The sequence below is a fragment of the Heterodontus francisci genome, chromosome 11 (genome assembly GCF_036365525.1).
Source record: "Heterodontus francisci isolate sHetFra1 chromosome 11, sHetFra1.hap1, whole genome shotgun sequence".
NCBI classification, from domain to species: Eukaryota; Metazoa; Chordata; class Chondrichthyes; order Heterodontiformes; family Heterodontidae; genus Heterodontus; species Heterodontus francisci.
Genome location: NC_090381.1, coordinates 28,048,065 through 28,071,248, shown reverse-complemented (window position 1 = coordinate 28,071,248; position 23,184 = coordinate 28,048,065). Strand labels below are relative to the sequence as shown.

Below are 23,184 nucleotides of genomic sequence, written 5' to 3'. Positions count from 1 at the left end.
TCCTTGTAGATCAAAAGTCTGTCTAGCTCAGCCTTGAATATATTCAATCCCCAGCCTCCACTGCTCTCTGGGGTAGAGAATTCCAAAGATTAATGACTCTCTGAGAGAAGAAATTCTTCCTCATATCTGTCTTAAATGGGAGACCCCTTATTTTGAAACTGTGCCCCTTAGTTCTAGATTCCCCACGAGGGGAAACATCCTCTCAGCATCTACAATATCAAGCCCCCCTCAGAATCTTGTATGTTTCGATTAGATTAGAGATACAGCACTGAAACAGACCCTTCGGCCCACCGAGTCTGTGCCGACCATCAACCATCCATTTATACTAATCCTACACTAATCCCATATTCCTACCAAACCTCAATAAGGTCACCTCTATTTCTTCTAAACTCCAATGAGTAAAAGTCCAACCTGCTTAACCTTTCCTCCTAAGGCAACCCCGGCATCCCAGGAATCAACCTAGTGAACCTTCTCTGAACTGCCTCCAATGCAAGTATATTCCTCCTTAAATAAGGAGACCAAAACTGTATGCAGCACTCTAGGAGTGGTCTCACCAGCACCCTGTACAGTTGTAGCAATCTGAAGTAAAAACAAAAAATACTGGAAATACTGAGCATTTCAGGCAGCATCTATGGAGTGAAAAATAGAATTAACATTTCAGGTCGATGACTTTTCATCAGAATTGGGAAAAGTTAGAAATATAACTTGGCAACTCGCCAAGCCTCTTTCAACAGCACCTTCCAAATCCACAATCTGTACCACTGAGAAGGGAAAGGGCAGCAGATGCATGGAAACACCACCACCTGAAAGTTCCCCTTCAAGCCACACATCATCCTGACTTGGAATTATATCACCGTTCCTTCACTGTCGCTGGGTCCTGGAACTCCCTTCTTAACAACACTGTTAGTGTACTGACACTAGATGGAGTGCAATGGTTCAAGAAGGCAGCTCACCACTACTTTCTCAAGGACAATTAAGGATGGGCAACAAATGCTAGCCTTGCCAACGACATCCACATCTCAAGAAAGAATTAAACAAAAATTAGTTTTTTGCTCTTTGCATACTTTAGGTGGGCAAGCTTTCCGTAATGTCTGAGTATATGGAAATGGCCTCCCTTCAGAGCCGCCCAACTTCAATCTTATGATACAGAAACTGCTGTAATTGCTGTTCATGTCTGTTGTTAGCACTCATCTCACGTTACTGGAGCGAGACTCTGTCTCAGTGGTAGAATTTATGCCTCTGAGTCGGAAGGTGTAAGGTTCAAGCCCTGCACCAGGCAGTCCCAGTGAACGAGACCAGAGCTCTGGATCTGAATTCTGGGCTAACATCCAGCCAGATACTCATTTCTGTGGGTGTGGGTGGTCTTCCCACCTCACTGTATGGGTTGTGGGCACCCATAAAACCCTCTGACAGTGTGGAATAACCTCCTTATTGGATGATATAAAGATGGTGTCAACCATGGAAGGAGTGTTCACGTTGCAGCCTGTTAATCAGCCTGCAAATCCTTCCATTACTTCACAATTCAAGGAAAGAATGTGTGGATAGGAAATCAACAACCTCTCAAATTACTGCTTAGGATACTTGCCCTATCCTTGGCTGTTTCTCGACTCACCAAAGCTGTGATTGATCCACCCTACTTCATTTGGCACAAGGACAGTTACCTCATCAGGTGGTGTGTGTGTGTGTTCCAGCTGGCTCAGGCAGCTGAAGTGTCATCCTTCAGCTTCCCACACATCTGTGAAGGAATATGTCTTTCATTGCAGTATTTATCTGCAACTCTGTGCTGATGGCTACAGCCCCAGACAGCATCTTGCTCAAGGGCCAAAACTCCCTGCAGGTTACACCATGCAGTGATGTGGCCTGGCCTTCTGACTGCAGCTCTTTGTAGAGTTCGGCACAATAAGTGATATATGCTCCCTCACTCAGTGCCACCACTCACTGTGACGAACCCTCACTGTACTTTCTCAATGTGATGAACATTTGTTGTTCCAGGTCGAACGGGACAAGTTGAAGTCTGAAGAAGACGCCCTGCGGCTCTCAGCTGAGAAGGGACAGCTGGACCAGTCTCTCAGCGGTGCAGAAACGGATCTCGCAGAAACACAAAGACAGATTCAGCAGCTGCAGGTCAGCACTAGTTTAAACCGACCACAGGTATTTAATAACCTGAATGGAAGCAATCCATGAATTCTCTTGCAAATTGTTTGTCATCTGTACTCATTTAATTTGTGAGCGACTGTAATCAGGTTGAGGTAGCACGAAGTCAGAGACAGGTATCTCAGCACCAAAACAGCTCTTTGCCTCACCCTTTGCCCCCTCTAACACTTTTATATAGGAAAAGGAGCAGTCCATTCAGCCCTGGAGCCTGTTCCAGCATTCAGTTAGATCATAGCTGATCTGTATCTGTAACCTGCCTTGGTTCCACATCCCTGAACTACCTTACCTAACCAAAAGCGACCAACTGTCGTCTTGGCATTTTCAATTTTTCCAGCATCCACAGCCTTTTGAGAGAGTGAGTTCTGGATTTCCACTCCCCATGGTGTGAAGATGTGCTTCCTGCTATCATCCTTGAATGTGCTAGCTCTAATTTTAAGGTTATGTCCCCTTGCTGTGGACTCCCCCACCAGAGGAAATAGTTCCTCTGTATCTATCTGATCAAACCCCTTTATTATTTTAAACAACTCAACCTTGTAAACTCAAGGAAATATAAGCCAAGTTGATGGATTCTGGTGAATCTGCACTGCACCCCTTCCCAGGCCAATATATCCTTCTTGAGTTGTGATGGTCTTCTCCATGCTCCCTTGCTCCTTCCACTTCTCTATTGCTGGGTTTCTCCTAGCTCCATCCACACCTCCAGCACTGGTCTTCTCCTTGCCACTTTCCCTCTCTAATGCTGGATGTCGTCTCGCCCCAAGAGGTTAGGGACAGCAACCTATTCTGAGAGAATCCTGTCTTTTCTTCAGTTATCTCAGGGCAATTATTTTAAAGGTCTGGTTCCTTTATATGAATTATTGTGCCTTGACTATATCAGTGCGTTGTAACTCTCTGAGTTACAAAAACAATGTTTAAATGGGAAATTCTTATAGGGAGGCCCTGCAGTCACAAATGTCCGTTCTTTTTCCCATCACCTTTTCTATTGCAGTAGCTGGTTTAGAACTCAGCCTTCATCCTTTTAGTTGGCATATATTTTTCTTTTATGCATCGTTCTGCTCCCTAAATGGGATTCCTTCATTAATCTCATCTCATCTCTGCCAATGTTTACATTGATAGATTTGCTATAGTCTGGAAGGTTTCATCCATGATATAGGGAGCAGTCCTGAATCTCCTGTGTGGTTTCATCAGCAGATGCCACATGTTAAATCAGGGGTATCATGAGCCAGATTTTGCTGTCAAAATAACATTATTAATGTGCAAATGGTACAGCAATTTCAGGAGAGAGAAAAATTGTTAGGAAATCTCTTAAACTCAATTAAATGATTCCTTGTGATTCAGGCTCAAGTGTGTTGTCCAAATGTACTTTTATTACTTAGACACCAATAATATAATAACTATTAAGTTTATACAATAGATTTATACAACCTGGTTTCTTGCAGACCCAAGGGGATCAAACTTGGCCTTTGTAAATGTTGGATGTCTGACTGTCCTGTGAGTTCTGATCTTCGAAGGGCTGTTCTTGATATTCTATACCCTTGTTTGTGAGTTATATCACATGATGCCCAGAATTTATATTGAAGCAAATTCCTTCTCCCTCAATCTCCAGACTTAATAGCTATCTTGATGGTTTGACTATTAAGCAGTTAATATTACAAAAGGAACAGGATGACCTAGACAATCCCAAACAGTTAAATGATACTGCTTGGGTGCTTCCACTGTTCAGGCCAAGATCCAATACTGACACCTTGACATGGAATGTAGCCAACATATCTGCTAGTTGCTCTTGCATTGTTCTGATTAATCACTGATAATATAAATCCAAATTCTGGTAATGACATCGAGGTGTGATTAACTTTGGGACTCGGGCAAATTCTAACACAAATGCTTGGTTAAATATGGGCATCCAGAGCCTGCTACCCGAGTTGCACTGCTGTGAGCCTGGCTTCATAAAAACAGCATTTTGCATATCTGACATACTGTTGAAATGCATTGAGTGGTGTGAAGTTGCTGTGTTACAAAGGTAGATATGAAATAAAGTCACCACAGAAAGTCATGAGTGTGAGATCTCGTTCCATCTGGTATTAATTGTTGTTTGAGATTTAAAAATGTAATTTTTTATTACTTTTTCTTTCTATCTCTTTTATTTATCTCTCTTTATCCAATTTGTCTTTCCCTTTCTTTATTGCTTTTTCTGTGCCTGATCGATATTGAATTTAACCCCTTTGTTTGCACTTCCTTCTCAATCCTTGCATTGTTTATTTCACAGTCCTTCAATTGGATTGGTTAAGGAGACACATAGTTGCGTGTTCTGAACATTTAGTTCCCAGAAGCCCTGTTCCCCCATTGTACCATTATCAGCTTGCACTTTCAGCAACAATCCACGCAAAAATTTTTAAAGAAGTAAATATGCAAGCGTAAATTTAACTAAAAGCAGATGCTATTATATAACCTGCTACAGCAAAATCTGGCCCAGTATGTTTGCCCAAATATTAATCGTATTATAATGAGCAGCAAGCTGAAGATGCTTAGCCACTGTAACTGAAGTGATCAATCACTCTGCGTCAATCGGAACAACTCTTTAAAATCTCAAAAAGAGTACTGCAACCCAGAGTGACACTGCATGTCAAGCTGACACTGGATGTTTCAGGCACCCAATACGGGAAAGGCACAACTGACAGTGCATCAGATGATGTCATTCATCACGTGCCGTCTACTATAATCCACCCGCCCAACTTAACTTCTGGTATGAAATCGGAAGTGATCGCAGGAAGCTTATGGTATAGCTATCTGCCCAGTTTTCCAGCCCAACCCACCCAGAATCATGCTGATTTACTCCTAATAGGTGAGTACAATAACCAGATGGCTATAGCAGCAGCTACGGAGATTTCACCTTTTGAAGACTACGCCTGATCAATACAACTAAACATCTCAACTGGCAATAAAAGCAAAATACTGCGGATGCTGGAAATCTGAAATAAAAGCAAGAAATGCTGGAACCACTCAGCAGGTCTGGCAGCATCTGTGGAAAGAGAAGCAGAGTTAATGTTTCGGGTCAGTGACCCTTCTTCGGAATCGGGTCACTGACCCGAAACGTTAACTCTGCTTCTCTTTCCACAGATGCTGCCAGACCTGCTGAGTGGTTCCAGCATTTCTTGTTTTTATCTCAACTGGCAAACTCCTTTTGCATTGTTAAGAAGAAGGCTGTTACAACTAATGAGAGCCTCTATCCCTGAAGTTGATTTGTTGGCCTCTTAAATTAATGCATCTAAAGAGCCCTCTTTACTCTTTTAAAGGAATTGACTGAAAAATGTTAGGCAGCTTCTGGCCACCTCCTGTACCAGTCCCCATCTCTGGTTTCTGACTGCTGTATTGCGACAATGCTTGATGTATTCACGCCCTGCCTTCAAACTTGATAGCCCAGATTTTCTGATTTGGAAATGACCATTCCCAATTGGAAATTGGGTGAGAATCAGTTAATTCAGATCTTAGTTTAGTTTAGTTTAGAGATACAGCACTTTAACAGGCCCTTCGGCCCACCGAGTCTGTGCCGACCATCAACCACCCATTTATACTAATCCTACACTAATCCCGTATTCCTATCACATCCCCACCTGTCCCTATATATTTCCCTACCACCTACCTATACTAGGGGCAATTTATGATGGCCAATTAACCTATCAACCTGCAAGTCTTTGGCATGTGGGAGGAAACCGGAGCACCCGGAGGAAACCCACGCAGACACAGGGAGAACTTGCAAACTCCGCACAGGCAGTACCCAGAATCGAACCCGGGTCCCTGGAGCTTTGAGGCTGCATTGCTAACCAGTGCGCCACTGTGCCGCCCCGTTTGACTCTCCAATCAGGATTAGATGCGGCAAGGGAAACACGTGGCCAGTTTAGTGGGTAGATTCACAAATTTGAATACACACTGAGGAGGTGACATTATGGTTCTGAATTTCCTCCGCCCTGCCATAAATTTGCCAGAAGTGCAGCAGAAACCACGTTGGCATAGATTCAGATGGATTTTTTTTGACCCGAGGAGTAGATATGCAGGATGGACATCTAACAATTTTATGCCAAGCTTTATTAAATTCCTTATAAAAACCTGGCTTAGCACATGATTAAAGGCTACAGGGATAATTCTGAATGGATGGTGTCAGGCAAAACCCCACCTGCCAAGATTGAGGCACACATTATTTCGCCACATGAATATTCAAACATAAAAAATTGCAATGTCGGACTGGAAGGACGTTTGCATAATACAAGACAATGTGGAAATGAAGGGAGCCAGTCCCTGTTTCTCCAATACGCAGAAGTGGTCAAACCAGTTCTAGTCATATGTCTAGCTGGCTGGAGCTTTTGGATTTGAACTTCCAACAAAGGATGTTGAAGAGACTGTTCCATATAAGGAGCAAGTCACATGACTAACTGGCTGAGCACCCTGAGAGCTTTTTAAATTTTGAACGGAGAGTGTCGTGTGCTCATGGACTGAGAAGGTCTCCTCTGCCTGCCAGTCTCCTGTCTGCCTGCCTTCATGTCTTCCTATGGAAATAAATCTTGTGAAAACATGTGAAACTCAAAGAGTGAAAGGTTTGCCACATGAACAAAGTTTTAAGAAGATTACTGGGCCCCAACGAAATGCAAGACTATAACTTCAATCAAGGACTACAGTGAGCTCGAGATACAGTAACAAGATATTGCTTCAAACTGTTCTACTTATCTCTTCTGCTCTTTTCTATTCCTGCCTGCATGTTTATATCGCATGTGCATGCTAGCGTGAGTGTGTTATATATCCGTAGGCATGAACCGTATTAGAGTTTAAGTTTAAGGTTTTAATAAATTTCATAATTTTGCTTTAAACCAAAGAAAACCTATTTGTGTTCAGTTCTTTGCCTTATAATTGGAAACTGTGAACAAGGATTCACACAAAGGAGAGCTCAGAACGCAGTGTGTTTAAAGGACAAAATCCTGTTACAATAAGACCAGGTAAAGACTGCAAAAGACCCTTAGACATTGCTCACCTGGTCTTAACAGAAATGGTCAAACACTCTATGCAATATTAAGATTCTTGTGCTCTTGAGATTGCAGGAAGATTAGTTCTTTGGGACATCCTGTGGTTGTGAAAGCCGGTATATAAATTGAAGTCCCTTCTTTCTTATTTCATTAAATGCAAGGCTGAATAAAGTAGATTATAATGTTAGATTAATATCTGGGAGCTCTGCTGAGTTGCCATCAGCACAATGTCCTTGGCGACTTGCCTTCCTCGGAGGAGGTCATAAGTTGCTAAGGGTAGAAATGCCCATTGTTGCTCTTCTTGTACAAAAGCTTAATATGATCATTCCAAATCTCCGTTGTTATTTTAGAGGAAGCATAAATTGATTTCAGTCTAATGCTTACATTGAACTTGTGTTGGAAAGAATTTGGTAATGTAATGAAAGTGCTTCTATATTTTTTGTTAAGTATATGTTTTTGAGGACTTATATTTAAATTGTGGATATGGATTCATTGGAAGGCTGAAGATTTCATAGAAGCTAGACTTTGCTTTGTTGTTGACAGTTCATTGTAAGGACACCGAAATGATGTTTAAAAACAGCCTTGCTGGATGTCATGTGCTTTGAGCAATAAATAACAAAAACCACGGTGACCTGGGCAAGATGTTTACAAGAAGTGACAGGTCAAAATTTATAGGGGTCAGGAGGCTTGGCTTTCAAGATATTGTTTTGGTTTTGCTTTGGACAGTGTGTAGGGGAAAACCAGTCAATGAGCAGTCACCATCAGCTCACCCTCTTCCACCTCTTTGAGAACTTCCTGAAAATCAAGTATAAGAAATGGAGAAACTGATGCAGCATTTCTCCTGAAAAGCCTCTCAGAAACTCCTGATGCCACTAGAAAAGACATGCAGTAAACTCGCTTCAGTCATAACAGTACACGTGCATTAATGGAATAATTTTCCATTGGTATTGTTATGACCAAGGTGGGAGGAGTGAACTGTCTTTTCCAGTTCCACTTCTCCACAGGTCACAACATATATTTAAATGTTTACCAAGTTACCGATACAGTCAATCATAGACTCTATTTTCATCCCAGAATAAAATACACCAACCAGGTTTCTTTAATAAACATCAAAATGGTCAGTTTATTATAAAACAAGACATAACCAGTAATGAAGCAAAGCATTAACACACAGATTGAAATCTGAAAGTTCCATTTTACCTTAGCCCCTCTCTCTCTCACACACACACACACATACACAGACACCACCACCCCCCCCACCCACCTCCCCGCCGGTTAACTGAAAAAAAATAGAAATTTTCTTTTTAGAGCTCTGTTACAAAAAAACACAGAAAAGAATCCTCTGACCAAGTACTTACTATTCTTGAAAAAAAAGCAAAGATATGGAAAGATGTCTGTTGTCCCTTTTTGATTTGGCCTCCCAAATACGCGTGAATGGCTGACACTGGGATCTTTCTCTGGAGCAATTGGGTCAGGCGGTGTTGAGGATTTATCTGGCAGGTTTTTCCAGTGTATCAGGAGAAATGTGGCAACTGGGGTTTAAGGCAGGCCTTTCAAGAGGAATGCTTTATCAATTTCTCTACTTCTTACACACGCTTCTAAGAGCTTCTCAAAGAGATGTAAAAACTGGCAGACTTTTCAAAGAGATGCAACAGGCTGAGCTGGGTTTTGTCCTTCAGGCTGGTTTTTAAAACTCCAACTGACTGTCCAAAGTGAAACCAAAAACGATCTCAAGAGTCAAGCCTCCTGACCCCGATAAATCTTGACCTGTCACTTCTCCGTAAACATCTCCCCCTTGTAAAAATCCCCTTGCTGGATAATTATCGAAGACAGGTGCCTTCCAGTAAGGGCTGTTTACAAACCAAGTCCAAAAGACCTCATGATGACCTCTTTTTAAAAAAAAACACAAAATCCAGCATCTATGGAATCCTTTTTTCAGTTTTGAAACACAAGTCCACAAAATTTAAAGTCATAGAGTTATACAACACAGAAGCAGGGACTTCGGCCCATCGCGTGTATGCTGGCTACCAAGCACCAATCTATTCTAATCCCATTTTCCAGCACTTGGCCCGTAGCCTTGTGTACTATGGCATTTCAAGTGCTCATCTAAATACTTCTTAAATGTTAAGAGGGTTTCTGCCTCTACCACCCCTTCAGGTAGTGCGTTCCAGATTCCAACCACCCTCTGGGTGAAAGTTTTTTTCCTCAAATCACCTCTAAAACTCCTGCCCCTTACCTTAAATCTGTGCCCCCTGATTATTGACCCCTCCGCAAAGGGAAAAAGTTTCTTCCTATCTATCCTATCAATGCCCCTCATAATTTTGTATACCTCAATCAGGTCCCCCCTCAGCCTTCTCCGTTCCAAGGAAAGCAACCCTAGCCTATCCAGTCTCTCTTCATGGCTGAAATGCTCCAGCCCAGGCAACATCCTGGTAAATCTCCTTTGCACCCTCTCTGTTGCAATCACATCCTTCCTATAGTGTGGTGACCAAAACTGTACACAGTACTCCAGCTGTGGCCTAACCAGTGTTTTATACAGCTCCATCATAACCTCCCTGCTTCTATATTCTATGCCTCAGATAATAAAGGCAAGTATCCCATATACCTTCCTAACCACCTTATCTACCTGTGCTGCTATCTTCAGTGATCTATGGACAAGTACACCTCTGAACCTCTGTGCTTCCTAGGGTCCTACCATCCATCGTACATTCCCTTGCCTTGTTAGTCCTCCCAAAATGCATCACCTCACACTTCTCAGGATTAAATTCCATTTGCCACAGCTCCGCCCATCTTACCAGCCCATTTATATCGTCATGTAATCTAAGGCTTTCCTCCTCACAATTTAGGACACCACCAATTTTCGTGTCGTCTGCAAATTTACTGATCATACCTCCTATATTCACGTCTAAATCATTAATTTACACTACAAACAGCAAGGGTCCCAGCACCGATCCCTGCGGTACACCACTGGTCACAGGCTTCCACTCGCAAAAACAACCCTCGACCATCACCCTCTGCCTCTTGCCACTAAGCCAATTTTGGATCCAGTTTGCCAAATTACCCTGGCTCACATGGGCTGTTACCTTCTTAACCAATCTCCCATGCAGAACTTCATCAAAAGCCTTACTGAAGTTCATGTAGACTACATCAACTGCTTTAAACATCTAGTCACCTCCTCGAATAATTCAGTCAAATTTGTTAGACACGATCTCCCCCTGACAAAGCCATGCTGACTATCTCTGATTAATCCCTGCCTCTCCAAGTGGAAATTAATCCTGTCCCTCAGATTTTTTCCAGTAGCTTCCCTACCATTGATGTTCGACTCACTGGCCTGTAATTACCTGGTTTATCCCTGCTACCCTTCCTGAATAATGGTACCACATTCGCTGTCCTCCAGTCCTCTGCCACCTCTCCTGTGGCCAAAGAGGATTTGAAAATTTGTGTCAGAACCCCTGCTATCTCCTCCCTTGCCTCACATAACAGTCTGGGATACATCTCATCTGGGCCTGGGGATTTATCCACTGTTAAGCCCGCAAAAACAGCTAATACTTCCTCCCTTTCAATTCTCATTTGTTCAAGTATATCACAATCACCCTCCCTGATCTCTACACCTACATTGTCCTTCTCCACAGTGAACACAGATAAAAAGTAATTATTTAAAACCTCACCTTTGTCCTCCAGCTCCACACACTGCCACTCTGGTCCCTAAGTAGCCCTACTCTTTCCCTGGTTATCCTCTTGCCCTTAATATACTTATAAAATGCCTTAGGATTTTCCTTTATCTTGCCCACCAGTGTTTTTTCATGTCCCCTCTTCACTCTCCTAATTGCTTTTTTAAGTACCCCCCTACACTTTCTATACTCCTCTAGGGCCTCCGCTGTTTTCAGCGCTTTGAATTTGCCATAAACCTCATTTTTTTTCCTTTTCCAATCCTCTATATTCCTTGACATCCAGGGTTCCCTGGACTTGTTGGTCCGACACTTCACCTTAATGGGAAAATGTTGGCCCTGAACTCTCACTGTTTCATTTTTGAATGACTCCCACTGGTCTGATGTAGACTTTCCTACGAAGAGCTGCTCTCAGTCCACTTTGGCCAGATCCTGTTTTATCATATTGAAATCGACCTTCCCCCAAAATGTAACAAAATTTAACTAAAAATTGAAAGTATTTTCATAACAGTGTGGATATATTTGTAACCTAGGTTGTGAAGGGAAGTAAGAGAAGAAATAACGGAAGCTCTGCCAGTCATTTTCCAGTCCTCTCTGACTACAGTTGTGGTGCCAGAAGACTGGAGGTCCGCTAACATTGTACCATTGTTTAAAAAGGGAGAAAGGGTTAGACTGAGTAATTACAGGCCAGTCGGTCTCACCTTGGTGGTGGGAAAATTATTGGAAAAAGTTCTGTGGGACATGATAAATCTTCATTTAGAAAGACACAAATGAATCAAGGACCCTCAGCATGGATTTGTTAAGAGAAGGTCATGTCTGACCAGCATGATTGAAACTTTTCAGGAGGTAACAAGGAGGATCAATGAGGGTAACGCATTTGATGTAGTCTATATGGATTTTAGCAAGGTTTTTGATAAGGTTGTAGAGGGCACACTGGTCTTGAAAGTAAAAGCCCATGGAATCCAAGGCAAAGTGGCAAGTTGGATCCAAAATTGGCTCAGAGGCAGGAAGCAAAGGGTGTTTTTGTGACTGGAAGGCCAGCAGGGTTCCTGAGGGGCTACTACAAGGCCCTTTCTTTTTGTGGTATATATCAATGATTTGGACTTGAATGTGGGGGGTATGATTAAGAAGTTTGCAGACGGTACAAAAACTGTCTGTGGAGTTGATAGTGAAGAAAAAAGCTGTCGATTGCAGGAAGATGTCAATGGACTCGTCAGGTGGATGAAATAGTGCTGAATGGCATTGAATTTGGAAAAGTGTAAGGTAACACATTTGAGGAAGGTTAACAAGCCAAGGGAATACACAATAAATGGTGGGATACTGAGAAGTGTAGAGGAACAGAGAGGCCTTGGAGTGCACGTCCACAGATCCCCGAAGGTGGCTGGACAGGTAGCTAGGGTAGTCAAGAAGACGTATGGAATACTTGCCTTTATTAGTTGAGGCACAGAATATAAGGGTTGTAATCTCTGGGTTTCTTCCGGTGCCACGGGCTAGTGAGTATATGAATAAGAGGTGAGAGCAGATGAATGCATGGTTGAGGAGATGGTGCAGGAGGGAGGGCTTTAGTTTCCTGAATCACTGGGCCTGTTTCCGGCGAAGGTGGGATCTGTATAAGATGGAAGGATTGCACCTGAACTGGAACAGGACCAGCATCCTTGCTGGGAGGTTTGCTAGTGCTGTTGTGAGGGGTTTAAACTAATTTGGCAGGGGGATGGGATACAGGGTGGAAGCACAGTAGGGTGTGATGTACAATCAAATATAAATGTGAAGCTAAGTCAGTCTGGAGGGCAGAGTAATGTAGACCTGTTAAGGCTCAAGCAAATAATGCAAGGCTGGATTGTATCTATTTTAATGCAAGGAGTCTTACTAGTAAGGCAGATGAATTGAGGGCATTGATTAACACATGGGAATATGATTATTGCTATCACTGAGACATGGTTGAGGGAAGGACAGGACTGGCAGCTTAATATCCCAGGGTATAGAATCTTCAGACGTGATAGGGGAGGGGGTAAAAGAGGAGGTGGCATTGCACTGTTGCAGTAAGGAGGGATGATATCTTAGTAGGTTCCTCTAATGAGGCCATAAGGGTAGAACTTAAAAACAAAAAGGGGGCTATGACTTGGCTGGGAGTGTACTATACAGGCCTCCAAACAGTCAGGCAGTGATAGAGGAGCAGCTAAGTAGGCAAATCTCAGAGAGGTGCAAAAATAATAGGGTAATAATAGTAGGAGATTTCAACTTCCCTTTTTTGAGGGGATAGTATTAGTTGAAAAAGCTTAAAGAGGGCAGAATTCTTCAAGTGATTTCAGAATAACTTTTTGAGCCAGCACGTAGAGAGTCCTACAAGAGGGGGAGCGGTACAAGTGGCAGTGGGGGAGCATTTCGGGGATAGTGACCATAACTCTAAGATTTAAGGTTGTTATGGAAAAGGACATAGAGGGACCGGAAATAAAAGTACTGAATTGGGGGAAGGCAGATTTCAATATGATAAAACAGGATCTGGCCAAAGTGAACTGGGAGCAGCTTCTTATAGGAAAGTCTACATCAGACCAGTGGGAGTCATTTAGAAAGGAAATTGTGAGGGTTCAGGTGCAGCATGTTCCTGTAAAGGTGAAGAGTAGGACCAACAGGTCAAGGGAACCCTGGATGTCAAGGGATATAGAGGATTGGATAAGGAAAAAAAAGGAGGCATATGGCAAATTCAGAGTGCTGAAAACAGCGGAGGCCCTAGAGGAGTATAGAAAGTGTAGGGGAGTACTTAAAAAAGTAACTAGGAGAGCGAAGCAGGAACCTGAAAAAACACTGGTGGGCAAGATAACGGAAAATCCCAAGGCGTTTTGTAAGTATGTTAGGGGCAAGAGGATAACCAGGGAAAAAGTGGGGCCCATTAGGGATCAAAGAGGCAATCTGTGTGTGGAGCTGGAGGACATAGGGGAGGTTTTGAATGATTACTTTTCATCTGTGTTCACTATGCAGAGGGACGATGTAGGTGTAGTGATCAGGGAGGGGGATTGTGATATACTTGATGAAATTAGCATTGAAAAGGAGGAAGTATAAGCTGTATTAGTGGGCTTAAAGGTGGATAAATCCCCAGGCCCAGATGAGATGTATCCCAGGCTGCTATGTGAGGCAAGGGAGGAGATAGCGGGAGCTCTGACACAAATATTCAAATCCTCTCTGGCCACAGGAGAGGTGGCAGAGGACTGGAGGACAGCGAATGTGGTACCATTATTCAAGAAGGGTAGCAGGGATAAACCAGTTAATTATAGACAGTGAGTCTAACGTCAGTGGTAGGGAAATTATTGGAAAAATTTCTGAGAGACTGGATTAATCTCCACTTGGAGAGGCAGGGATTGATCAGGGATAGTCAACATGGCTTAGTCAAGGGGAGATCATGTCTAACAAATTTGACTGAATTTTTCGACGAGGTGACTAGAGGTGTAGATGAGGGTAAAGCAGTTTAGTTTAGTTTAGTTTAGAGATACAGCACTGAAACAGGCCCTTCGGCCCACCGAGTCTGTGCCGACCATCAACCACCCATTTATACTAATCCTACATTCCTACCACATCCCCGCCTGTCCCTATATTTCCCTACCACCTACCTATACTGGGGGTAATTTATAATGGCCAATTAACCTATCAACCTGCAAGTCTTTTGGCTTGTGGGAGGAAACCGGAGCACCCGGAGAAAACCCACGCAGACACAGGGAGAACTTGCAAACTCCACACAGGCAGTACCCAGAATCGAACCCGGGTCCCTGGAGCTGTGAGGCTGCGGTGCTAACCACTGCGGCACTGCACATGGACTTCAGTAAGGCTTTTGATAAGTTCCAGCGTGGGAGATTGGTTAAGAAAGTAAGAGCCCATGGGATCCAGGGTAAATTGGCTAATTGAATTCAAAATTGGCTTAGTGGAAGGAGGCAGAGGGTGATGGTAGAGGGTTGTTTTTGTGAATGGAGGCCTGTGACCAGTGGTGTACCGCAGGGATCGGTGCTGGGACCCTTACTGTCTGTAGTGTACACTAATGATTTAGACGTGAATATAGGCGGTATGATCAGTAAGTTCGCAGATGACACGACAATTGGTGGTGTCGTAAATAGTGAGGAGGAAAGCCTTAGATTACTGGATGATATAGATGGGCTGGTAAGATGGGCAGAGCAGTGGCAAATGGACTTTAATCCTGAGAAGTGTGAGGTGATGCACTTTGGGAGGTCGAACAAGGCAATGGAATATACGATGGATGGCAGGACCCTAGGGAGCACAGAGGGTCAGAGGGACCTTGGGTGCTTGTCCATAGATCACTGAAGGCAGCAGCACAGGTAGATAAGGTGGTTAGGAAGGCATACGGGATACTTGCCTTTATTGGCTGAGGCATAGAATATAAGAGCAGGGAGGTTATGATGGAGCTGTATAAAACACTGGTTAAGCCACAGCTGTGTACAGTTCTGGCACCACACTATAGGAAGGATGTGATTTCAATGGAGAGGGTGCAGAGGAGATTCACCAGGATGTTGCCTGGGCTGGAGCATTTCAGTTATGAAGACAGACTGGATAGGCTGGGGCTGTTTACCTTGGAGCGGAGAAACCTGAGGGGGGACCTGATTGAGGTATACAAAATTATGAGGGGCATTGATAGGATAGATAGGAAGAAACTTTTTCCTTCAATGGAGAGGCCAATAACTAAGGGGCATAGATTTAAGGTAAGGAGGTTTAGAGGGGAGTTGAGGAAGAATTTTTTCACCCAGAGGGTGGTTGGAATCTGGAACACACTGTCTGAAGGGGTGGTAGAGGCAGGAACACTCACAACATTTAAGAAGCATTTAGATAAGCACTTGAAATGCCATAGTATACAAGGCTATGGGCCAAGTGTGGGGAAATGGGATTTGTTTGGACGGGTGCTTGATGGTCAGTGCAGGTGCGTTGGGCCGAAGGGCCTGTTTTTGTGCTGTAAAACTCTATGACTCTAAGATCTGGGAGGTTATGCTGGAACTGTATAAAACACTAGTTAGGCCACAACTGGAGTACTGTGTGCAGTCACCTGCACTATTGGAAAGATGTGATTACATTAGAGAACATACAGAGGAGATTTACGATGACGTTCCCTGGTTTGGAGAATTTTAGTTATGAGGAAAGGTCAGATTGGTTATCATTGTTTTCTTTGAAACCGAGGAGACCCCAAGAGGAGAACTAACTGAAGTGTATAAAATTATGAGGGGTCTAGATAGAGTGGATAGGAAGGCCGTATTCTCCTTAGTTGAGGGGTCCGTAACCAGGCGACAAAGATTTAGGGTAAGAGGTGGGAAACTTAGAGGGGATTCAACGGGAAATTTTTTTCACTCAGAGGATGGTGGGGATCTGGAACTCAATGCCTGAAAGGGTGGTAGAGACAGAAACCCTAATAATATTTAAAAAGTACTTTGATATGCACTTGATGTGCCATAACCTGCAAGGCTACGCACCCAGAGCTGGAAAGTGGATTAGAGTTCATGACTGCTTGTCGGCCAGTGCGGACTAATGGCCTCCTTCTGTGCTGTAAATTTCTGTAATTCTATGGCGCTTCGCTGGAAGTAGGGCTTAGTTGTGATTCTCAAATCCATGCTCATCAAGCAGTGGAACCTCATGAAATGTCTTTTAACAAGTGTTCTTAACAAGATGACAGCCAGCTTTTAACTCATACATTGCAAGGAATGGGCTTAGGCTTGTCCTTTCTTATTCTTTCCCATGTTACAGCAGAGACTACATTTCAAAAGTACTTACTTGGCTGTAAAGCTGTCTGTGGCATCCTGAGGTTGTCAAAGGTATTTTATAAATGCAAGTCTTTCTTTCATTCTTACTAAAGACCTGCTCGGGTCTGCAAACAAAAACCCGATCCAAGCCCGACAGAACCACATCCGACCCGAGCCCAACCCGGCCCGAGTCCTTCCATTTTTTCCTGCGCCCGACCCGACCATCAGTTAACTTAGCTTCCATTTTTCACTTTGTTGCTGATATGCACAAGCATGAAATAACTAATAAAACCACCTTTCTAGTCCAAAAATTCAATTAAAATTGGAGCCACTTACCTGAGACAGAGCGTGTCCGACCCGGCCAGACCTGAGCCCGAATGCCGGACCCAGAAGTACAACCCAATCCGACCCGAACCCGACACATGTTGTCGGGTCCCATTGGGTTCGAGTCAGGTAGCCAGCCTTTAATTCTTACTTTATTTTCTGCCTATATCTCTGTCTTATGGACTCGCAGTGCAGTAATCCCAGCAGCCTAGGGCAGGAAGCCTGTCCCTGTACCCAAAAAGCCATGTCAGCTGTAGTTCAGTTGATAGCACTGTCACCTCTGAATCAGAAGGTTGTTGGTTCAAGTCCCGCTCCAGGACTTGAGCACAAAAATCCTGACTGACACTCCAGTGCAGTATGGAGGGAGTGCTGCCCTGTCCGAGGTGCCGTCTATTGGATGAGGTGTTAAACCAAGACCCCGTCTGCCCTCTCGGGTAGATCTAAAAGATTCCATCACACTATTTCAAAGAAGAGTAGGGGAGTTCTCCCTGGTGTCCTGGCCAATATTTATCCCTCAATCAATATCACTAAAACAGACTATCTGGTTATTATCACATTGCTGTTTGTAGAAGCTTGCTGTGCACAAATTGGTGTGATTTCCTACATTATAACAGTGACCATATTTCAAAGTGACTTAATTGGTTGTAATGCACTTTGGGGCATCATGTAGTCATGAAAGTTGCTATATAAATGCAAGTCTTTCACAATGCACTAGATCACACTCAGTCTGGGTTTCAGTAAATATCTCAGAATGTTTTGCCCATGGTTGATGGAGTTGGCCTGCTTTCTGATAGGGTCTGACGGCTGAGATGGAGCGGAGCCATGGCCAGAGACTAATTGAGCTGACAACCCGTCACCATCAGGAGCTTGAGAAGGAAACCGAGCGCCTGCGGAGTGCTCACCAGCAGGCCGAGAAGACACTGGAGGCCAGAGAACGGGCCCATAGGCAGCGTGTGAAAGGGCTAGAGGAACAGGTATGTGCTGTGCATGTCTGATTTACTCTGAATATCAAAGCCAAATGCTGATAGGAAAGTGTGGCACTTTATCATCTTCTCAATGGGCACAAGTTCTGAGCACTCAGAAATAGGGGGATTTAGCTGAAATTTAAAGTTATCAAAAGAACAGGCAAGGTAAACACAGACAGATATTTCCATTGACAGGTATATTAAAGACAAGAGGTCGAGATCTCACGATAAGAACAAGATAGACAAAGCGGTGAGATTAGAGGGTGTTTATTCACACAAAGACTTATTGGAATGTGAAATGTTTTGCCACAAGTTGCGGGCAATTCCATTATTCAGAATGGTATTGGATAATTACTGAAACAAGAGCATAAAGGGAAATGGGAACAGCAGGCAAAATAGATTATTTTAGGGGAATTTTGGGGCACTGACATCAGCCCCTGAAAGGGACCTAAAAATTAGCGCAAACGAGATGGACCAAGTGGACTCCTGAACTAAATTTTCTATGTATCTATATTCTTTAAATTAAGGTATCTGCATTATTTCCTGCTCACTCGCAAAAAAACATGTATTTAAATATTTAAGTTTACCATTGGTAGGGATCAACTGTTTATTACACCAAAATCTGCAGCTATTTGAGGAAACATTTAACCTTGACTTGTGGTGCATCTGTAGTGGTAGGGACACCACAATTGGTGCCAGCATCCCTAAGCTAGGAAGTGGGGCTGAGGGGCATTGGCGGGAATTATCCAGCATTCCCATTCCTGTTTACTGTACAGTGTCACTACGCTGGACAGTCTTTGTATAGATTCCAAGTGAGGACAGGATCAGGCTCAACAGTGGTACCAGCCCCACCTCACTTTCAAAGCCTACATGAATAGGCATTTGGGGAAAGTGAAAGATGGGAGCAAGCAATAAGGGGCCTAGCCCCAACAAGGCATATAATTTGTAGCAAAAAATCTAGGGGACAGGGTGGTGGAAATATGCAAAGAAATAGAATTTAATACTGAAGGTTTTAGGAAAGTTTCCTTGAGTCCTGAAATTCAGTTTAGAGCAGGAAGGTCCAGAGGCTGCTGTACCAACAAGACTCCCAACAGCCAGAGAATTCAGATTGAAGACAAGTCTTCACCTATCAAAAGGTGGTCTGATTTTGTAAATCACTGACTCTTTAATCAACAGCGAAGAGTCAAGGTGAAATCACAAGGAGAGTCTATTCAACGGATATTGTTGGGATGCTGCATTAAACCAACCAGTTACACAAGTGCTTTACTTGTTTAGGTGGCCAGCCTGCAGGAACAATTGGATCAGGAGATGAGGAGAAGACAGGCCTACATTGCTCAAATGCTCAGGTCAGGCAAGTAGCAACCTGGGCTGGACTACACAGCTTCAAACTGCACAGATGGAGCCAGCTTGCATTCAATGGACAGTTGAGGCCTTACTAAATTTCAGATTACAACAGGACTTCTAACTGAATGAGAGTTGTGTGACCATTCTTTAGAAAACAATGGCCTGTGAAACATTTAGTTATTACTGCAAATTATACAAAGTGATTGACCCTACAGAACACTTCCCCAACCAACACTAAACACACTGGGATGCAAGTGTTGATCATAAGGTCTTGTTGACCCCCTCCATTTATTCCAGCTCACCTCATATGAGTAACAGCGGGTATTCCAAACCCAACAGCAACTGCAAACGTTCCAGCTCTTTCTTGTATATAACTTTAATACTGTGAAAAGACTGATATCTTGAACATCCTACCTTGGGAACTGTCTGAAACATCCCCAAAAACTGCTGACCTCTGCCTCTGTCAGGCTAGAGACTCTTTACGTTCTTGACACAGCATTTTCTAGACAGCAACTTCATTCTGTTGTCCCCTTCACCCAATTAACTAACCATGGGTGAACTGAAATCCAAAGGAATTTTAAGGGAAAGGGATGTCTCAGGGAGTACATAATATTTTTTTTTAAATGTACCATTCTTAAACTTTACACAGATCCTCAGTTTGGATCTTCGGTAGTTTGCCCTCTTGGTGTCATTATTGAAAACTTCCCTGTGTGTCCCAGCACAGTTAGGTTGGAAGTTACTTGAGCTGGTACTTTGGATCAGGCCAACAGTATGGGATCCATTGGAACCCCATGGTGAGGGCTGACTTTTCTGCATCTTCAGTAAGTAGCATAGTGACTTCTGGAGGCTTATAGCTCGGGGGAATGCTCAGGCCAGTCTGAAATCACAGCTCCTGTCATGAGGTGTACAGCAGGCTCACCTTGTGCAATGACCCACCAATGACTGCAGATGTTCCTGCTCCTTCTTACTGGAGCAGCCAAGCAGGGAAGGAAACCTAAAATGTGTGTGTGTAGCTGAGCCATCTCAAGTTTCGTCCTTGGTCTGTGATGAGGTAGCTGATATCAGCCAGGATGGCAATGGCAGTATAATTTATTCTCAATGCTTTAGATTCTAAAAAAATAAATCAGACAACTGATCACTAACCCCAAATTCTGTGCCACATATCATATTCCTTTGGATCTCTGGTAATGACTAGATCAGGCTCAGCCTCCCACTAACTGTCAAATAACGTGGTAACAGTCACTGTCTAGGCAACTAGGGATGAACAATAAATCTGGCCTTGCCAGCATAGACCACATCCCGAGAATTAGTTTTTTCTTTTATAAACAGCTACTTGGGCGACTGCAGGCCAGCGATGGCTCTGTTTTCATTGTTTTTAATCTTGGGGAGGTCTCACATGCCTCACTTCATTAATTGTATAAAAATGTGCACAGTGCCACAGTGTCTTTGTTTGGTTTAAATTTGTATCATTCACAGCAAAGAAATTCCTAATACTGTCACCAGTGGCTGTTATTCGGCTAAAAGTCACTGGACTCTCCGTGCTTTTTTTCCCTAAACCCTAGAGGACCTGAACCTACAAGTAGCTTCTGCCAGAAAACTGCTTAAATTGGGTCAGCTCAGGCAGCCAGGTTGGAGAGGCAGGTAGGCCAGGCCTGAAGCCTTCTCTTATGAGTTAAGAAATGAACTTCATCAGTTATCTGGGCTACTTTAAACTCACTGGGGATTCATCAAAAACCCTCAGTCCATGCATCAAATAAATAGTGATGTGAGGGTGTCGTCATGTTAGTACAAGAATGGATTACAGGACAGTATCCTTCATTGACTCCAGAGTGCTTTTTAGGAAGTTCCAATTCTTACTACTTAGTCATGTTGAGTGGTGATCCAGTCTAAGCAAGGGTTGCCATGTTCAACACTCACTCCAAGGAGTTTAAAACAAACCCAAGTTTGTCATCTAATAATGTTCCCATTTTTCCACCTATCCGATTAGTCTCCTAATTCATTGTTGATCTCACATGGTCTTCTTCCTCACTGAGTTGCAACTAAGACTAATCTCCCACGCTAACCCCATCTTTTACAGGACATCCACAATTGTGGGAGCTCTGCTTCCCTTCATCTTTCTTTTCTCTGACAATATGCAGGGTTTTAAAGGCCAATTCTGGCATAATTACAACTTCTCGATTTATTTTGCCTTTTCTCCCACTCTTTCCCAATATGCTTTTGAACAAGGTGTAGCAATAATCACTCCTAGTGACAGTTTGCTGCTCATGGCTGGTGATGTTGGATCCCCATCATGGCCCTACCAGGCTGCCCTCCAGAAGAACTGGAGTCAGTCCTTACTGAACTGAGAGCCCAATTATGCCAGAATATCCAGTCAGAGTCTGTCAGCTTCTAACTTTCTCTTGTGCATTAACTGCTCAGAAGCCTTCAGCTATATTCAATAAAATGGGACCTTGAATGTGGGACTGACTGGAAAATGCTATTAGTAAGAATTGATACCATAAGTGGACTAAGAGATAACCCACACAAAATCCTGTCAATGTAATAAAATCAACTCCTCCACTGTGAGAAGATTTTAACTGGTAGTGCTTTATGGATTTTCATTGTCTTTTACCAGTGTTGTCTTAAACACCCATTAACTAGTTGTATTGCTGTGATTTTTTTTAATATACTGAGTAGCTACCAGTCAGGTCAGGCTGTGTGTTTGATGGCCTGATCCAGTATTGTGTTTGACGCTTCGAATGAATATGGCTTAGGGCCTGTAACTACCTATAACCTCATGTAATCCTAACATAAAAACCAAAATTAATAGGAGTTAATGTGAAATCTTTGTATAGTTTTGTAATATGATTATAATTCAGAATGTTTTTTATTAATAAAACTGGTTATAATGTGAATTTAATCAGATGTGTCTTAGTTATTCAGAGTATTACATTCTCAGTATCAGGTTGCCATGGTCAGTTAAACCAGATTACTAGCCTGCATTTAACTATTGGCTGACCTTAGCTAACCACACGTTGATTAGTCATGGTTTTGAAGTAAATCAAATATTCATCCAATTCCCTTTTGAAATCTCACATTAGATCTACATCCATCACCCTTTCAGACAGTGCATTCCAGATCATCATAACTCCCTGCGTAAATAAATTCTCCTTATCTTCTGGTTCTTTTGCCAATTATCTTAAATGTATGTCCTCTGTTTACTGACCCTCCTGCCAGTGGAAACATCTGTGCAGTTACCTCTGCATTGGCTGCAAAAACACTATTGGCAACTTCTGTTCTCATTAAAATTCTCCAATTTAGAAAGATAGTTAAGGTAAAGATTTTTTTTTACATTGTTGCCCTAAATTTCTATAAATTGTGTAAACATTTATCAACTGCGCAAGATAGAAAATATCAACGTGCCTTTTTTCAACTGATTCACAGCCATGTAAAACACACATGACACATGCCAGCCAGGTGAATGTCAGTAGTCTATTTAACCATGGGGGGCTTCAAAAATTATCCCGATCCTCTCCTCACCTGACACTTTTAACAAGAGTCACTACATAGTAATCAAGAGCGTGACCCCTGCAGTTTCATGGCTTATTTTACGTCTACAATAGGGGCATGGTAACATAATGGTAATGTTACAAGATAGTAATCTAGATCTGGACTGATGATCAATTCCTACCATGGTATGTAAATTCAATTGATTGAAAAAATCTGTAATAAAAAGGTAGTATCAGTAATAGTGACCATGAAACTAACAAATTGTTATAAAATCTGCCATCCTTATCTGCTCTGGCCTATAAATGACTACAGACCCACAATAATGTGGTTGACTCTTAACTGTCCTCTGAAATGGCCTAGCAAGCCACTCAATTGTATTCAGCAAGGTGATTCACCACCACCGTCTCATGGGCAATAAATGCTGACCTCTTGAGCAGCACCCACATCCTGTGAATGAATAAAGAAAATTGTGAATGCCCTAGGCTAAGCTAGCTCAGCACAGCCT

At 42.9% G+C, this 23,184-nt stretch overlaps 1 protein-coding gene across 2 annotated transcripts in view; it reads left to right on the top strand.

The window, feature by feature from the left end:
• crocc2 (ciliary rootlet coiled-coil, rootletin family member 2) overlaps nt 1–21,997 on the top strand; it is a 490,923-nt gene extending 468,926 nt beyond the window's left edge. The window contains exons 34-36 of one of the 2 annotated variants that reach the window (XM_068041847.1): nt 1,993–2,124; nt 17,676–17,855; nt 19,122–21,997. In XM_068041847.1, the coding sequence (XP_067897948.1) occupies nt 1,993–2,124; nt 17,676–17,855; nt 19,122–19,205 (396 nt within the window). In that variant the 3' untranslated portion in view covers nt 19,206–21,997. Of the gene's footprint in view, nt 1–1,992; nt 2,152–17,675; nt 17,856–19,121 lie in introns of both variants that reach the window. The other variant, XM_068041848.1, reaches the window with a different exon arrangement.
• Nucleotides 21,998–23,184: the final 1,187 nt, after the last annotated feature.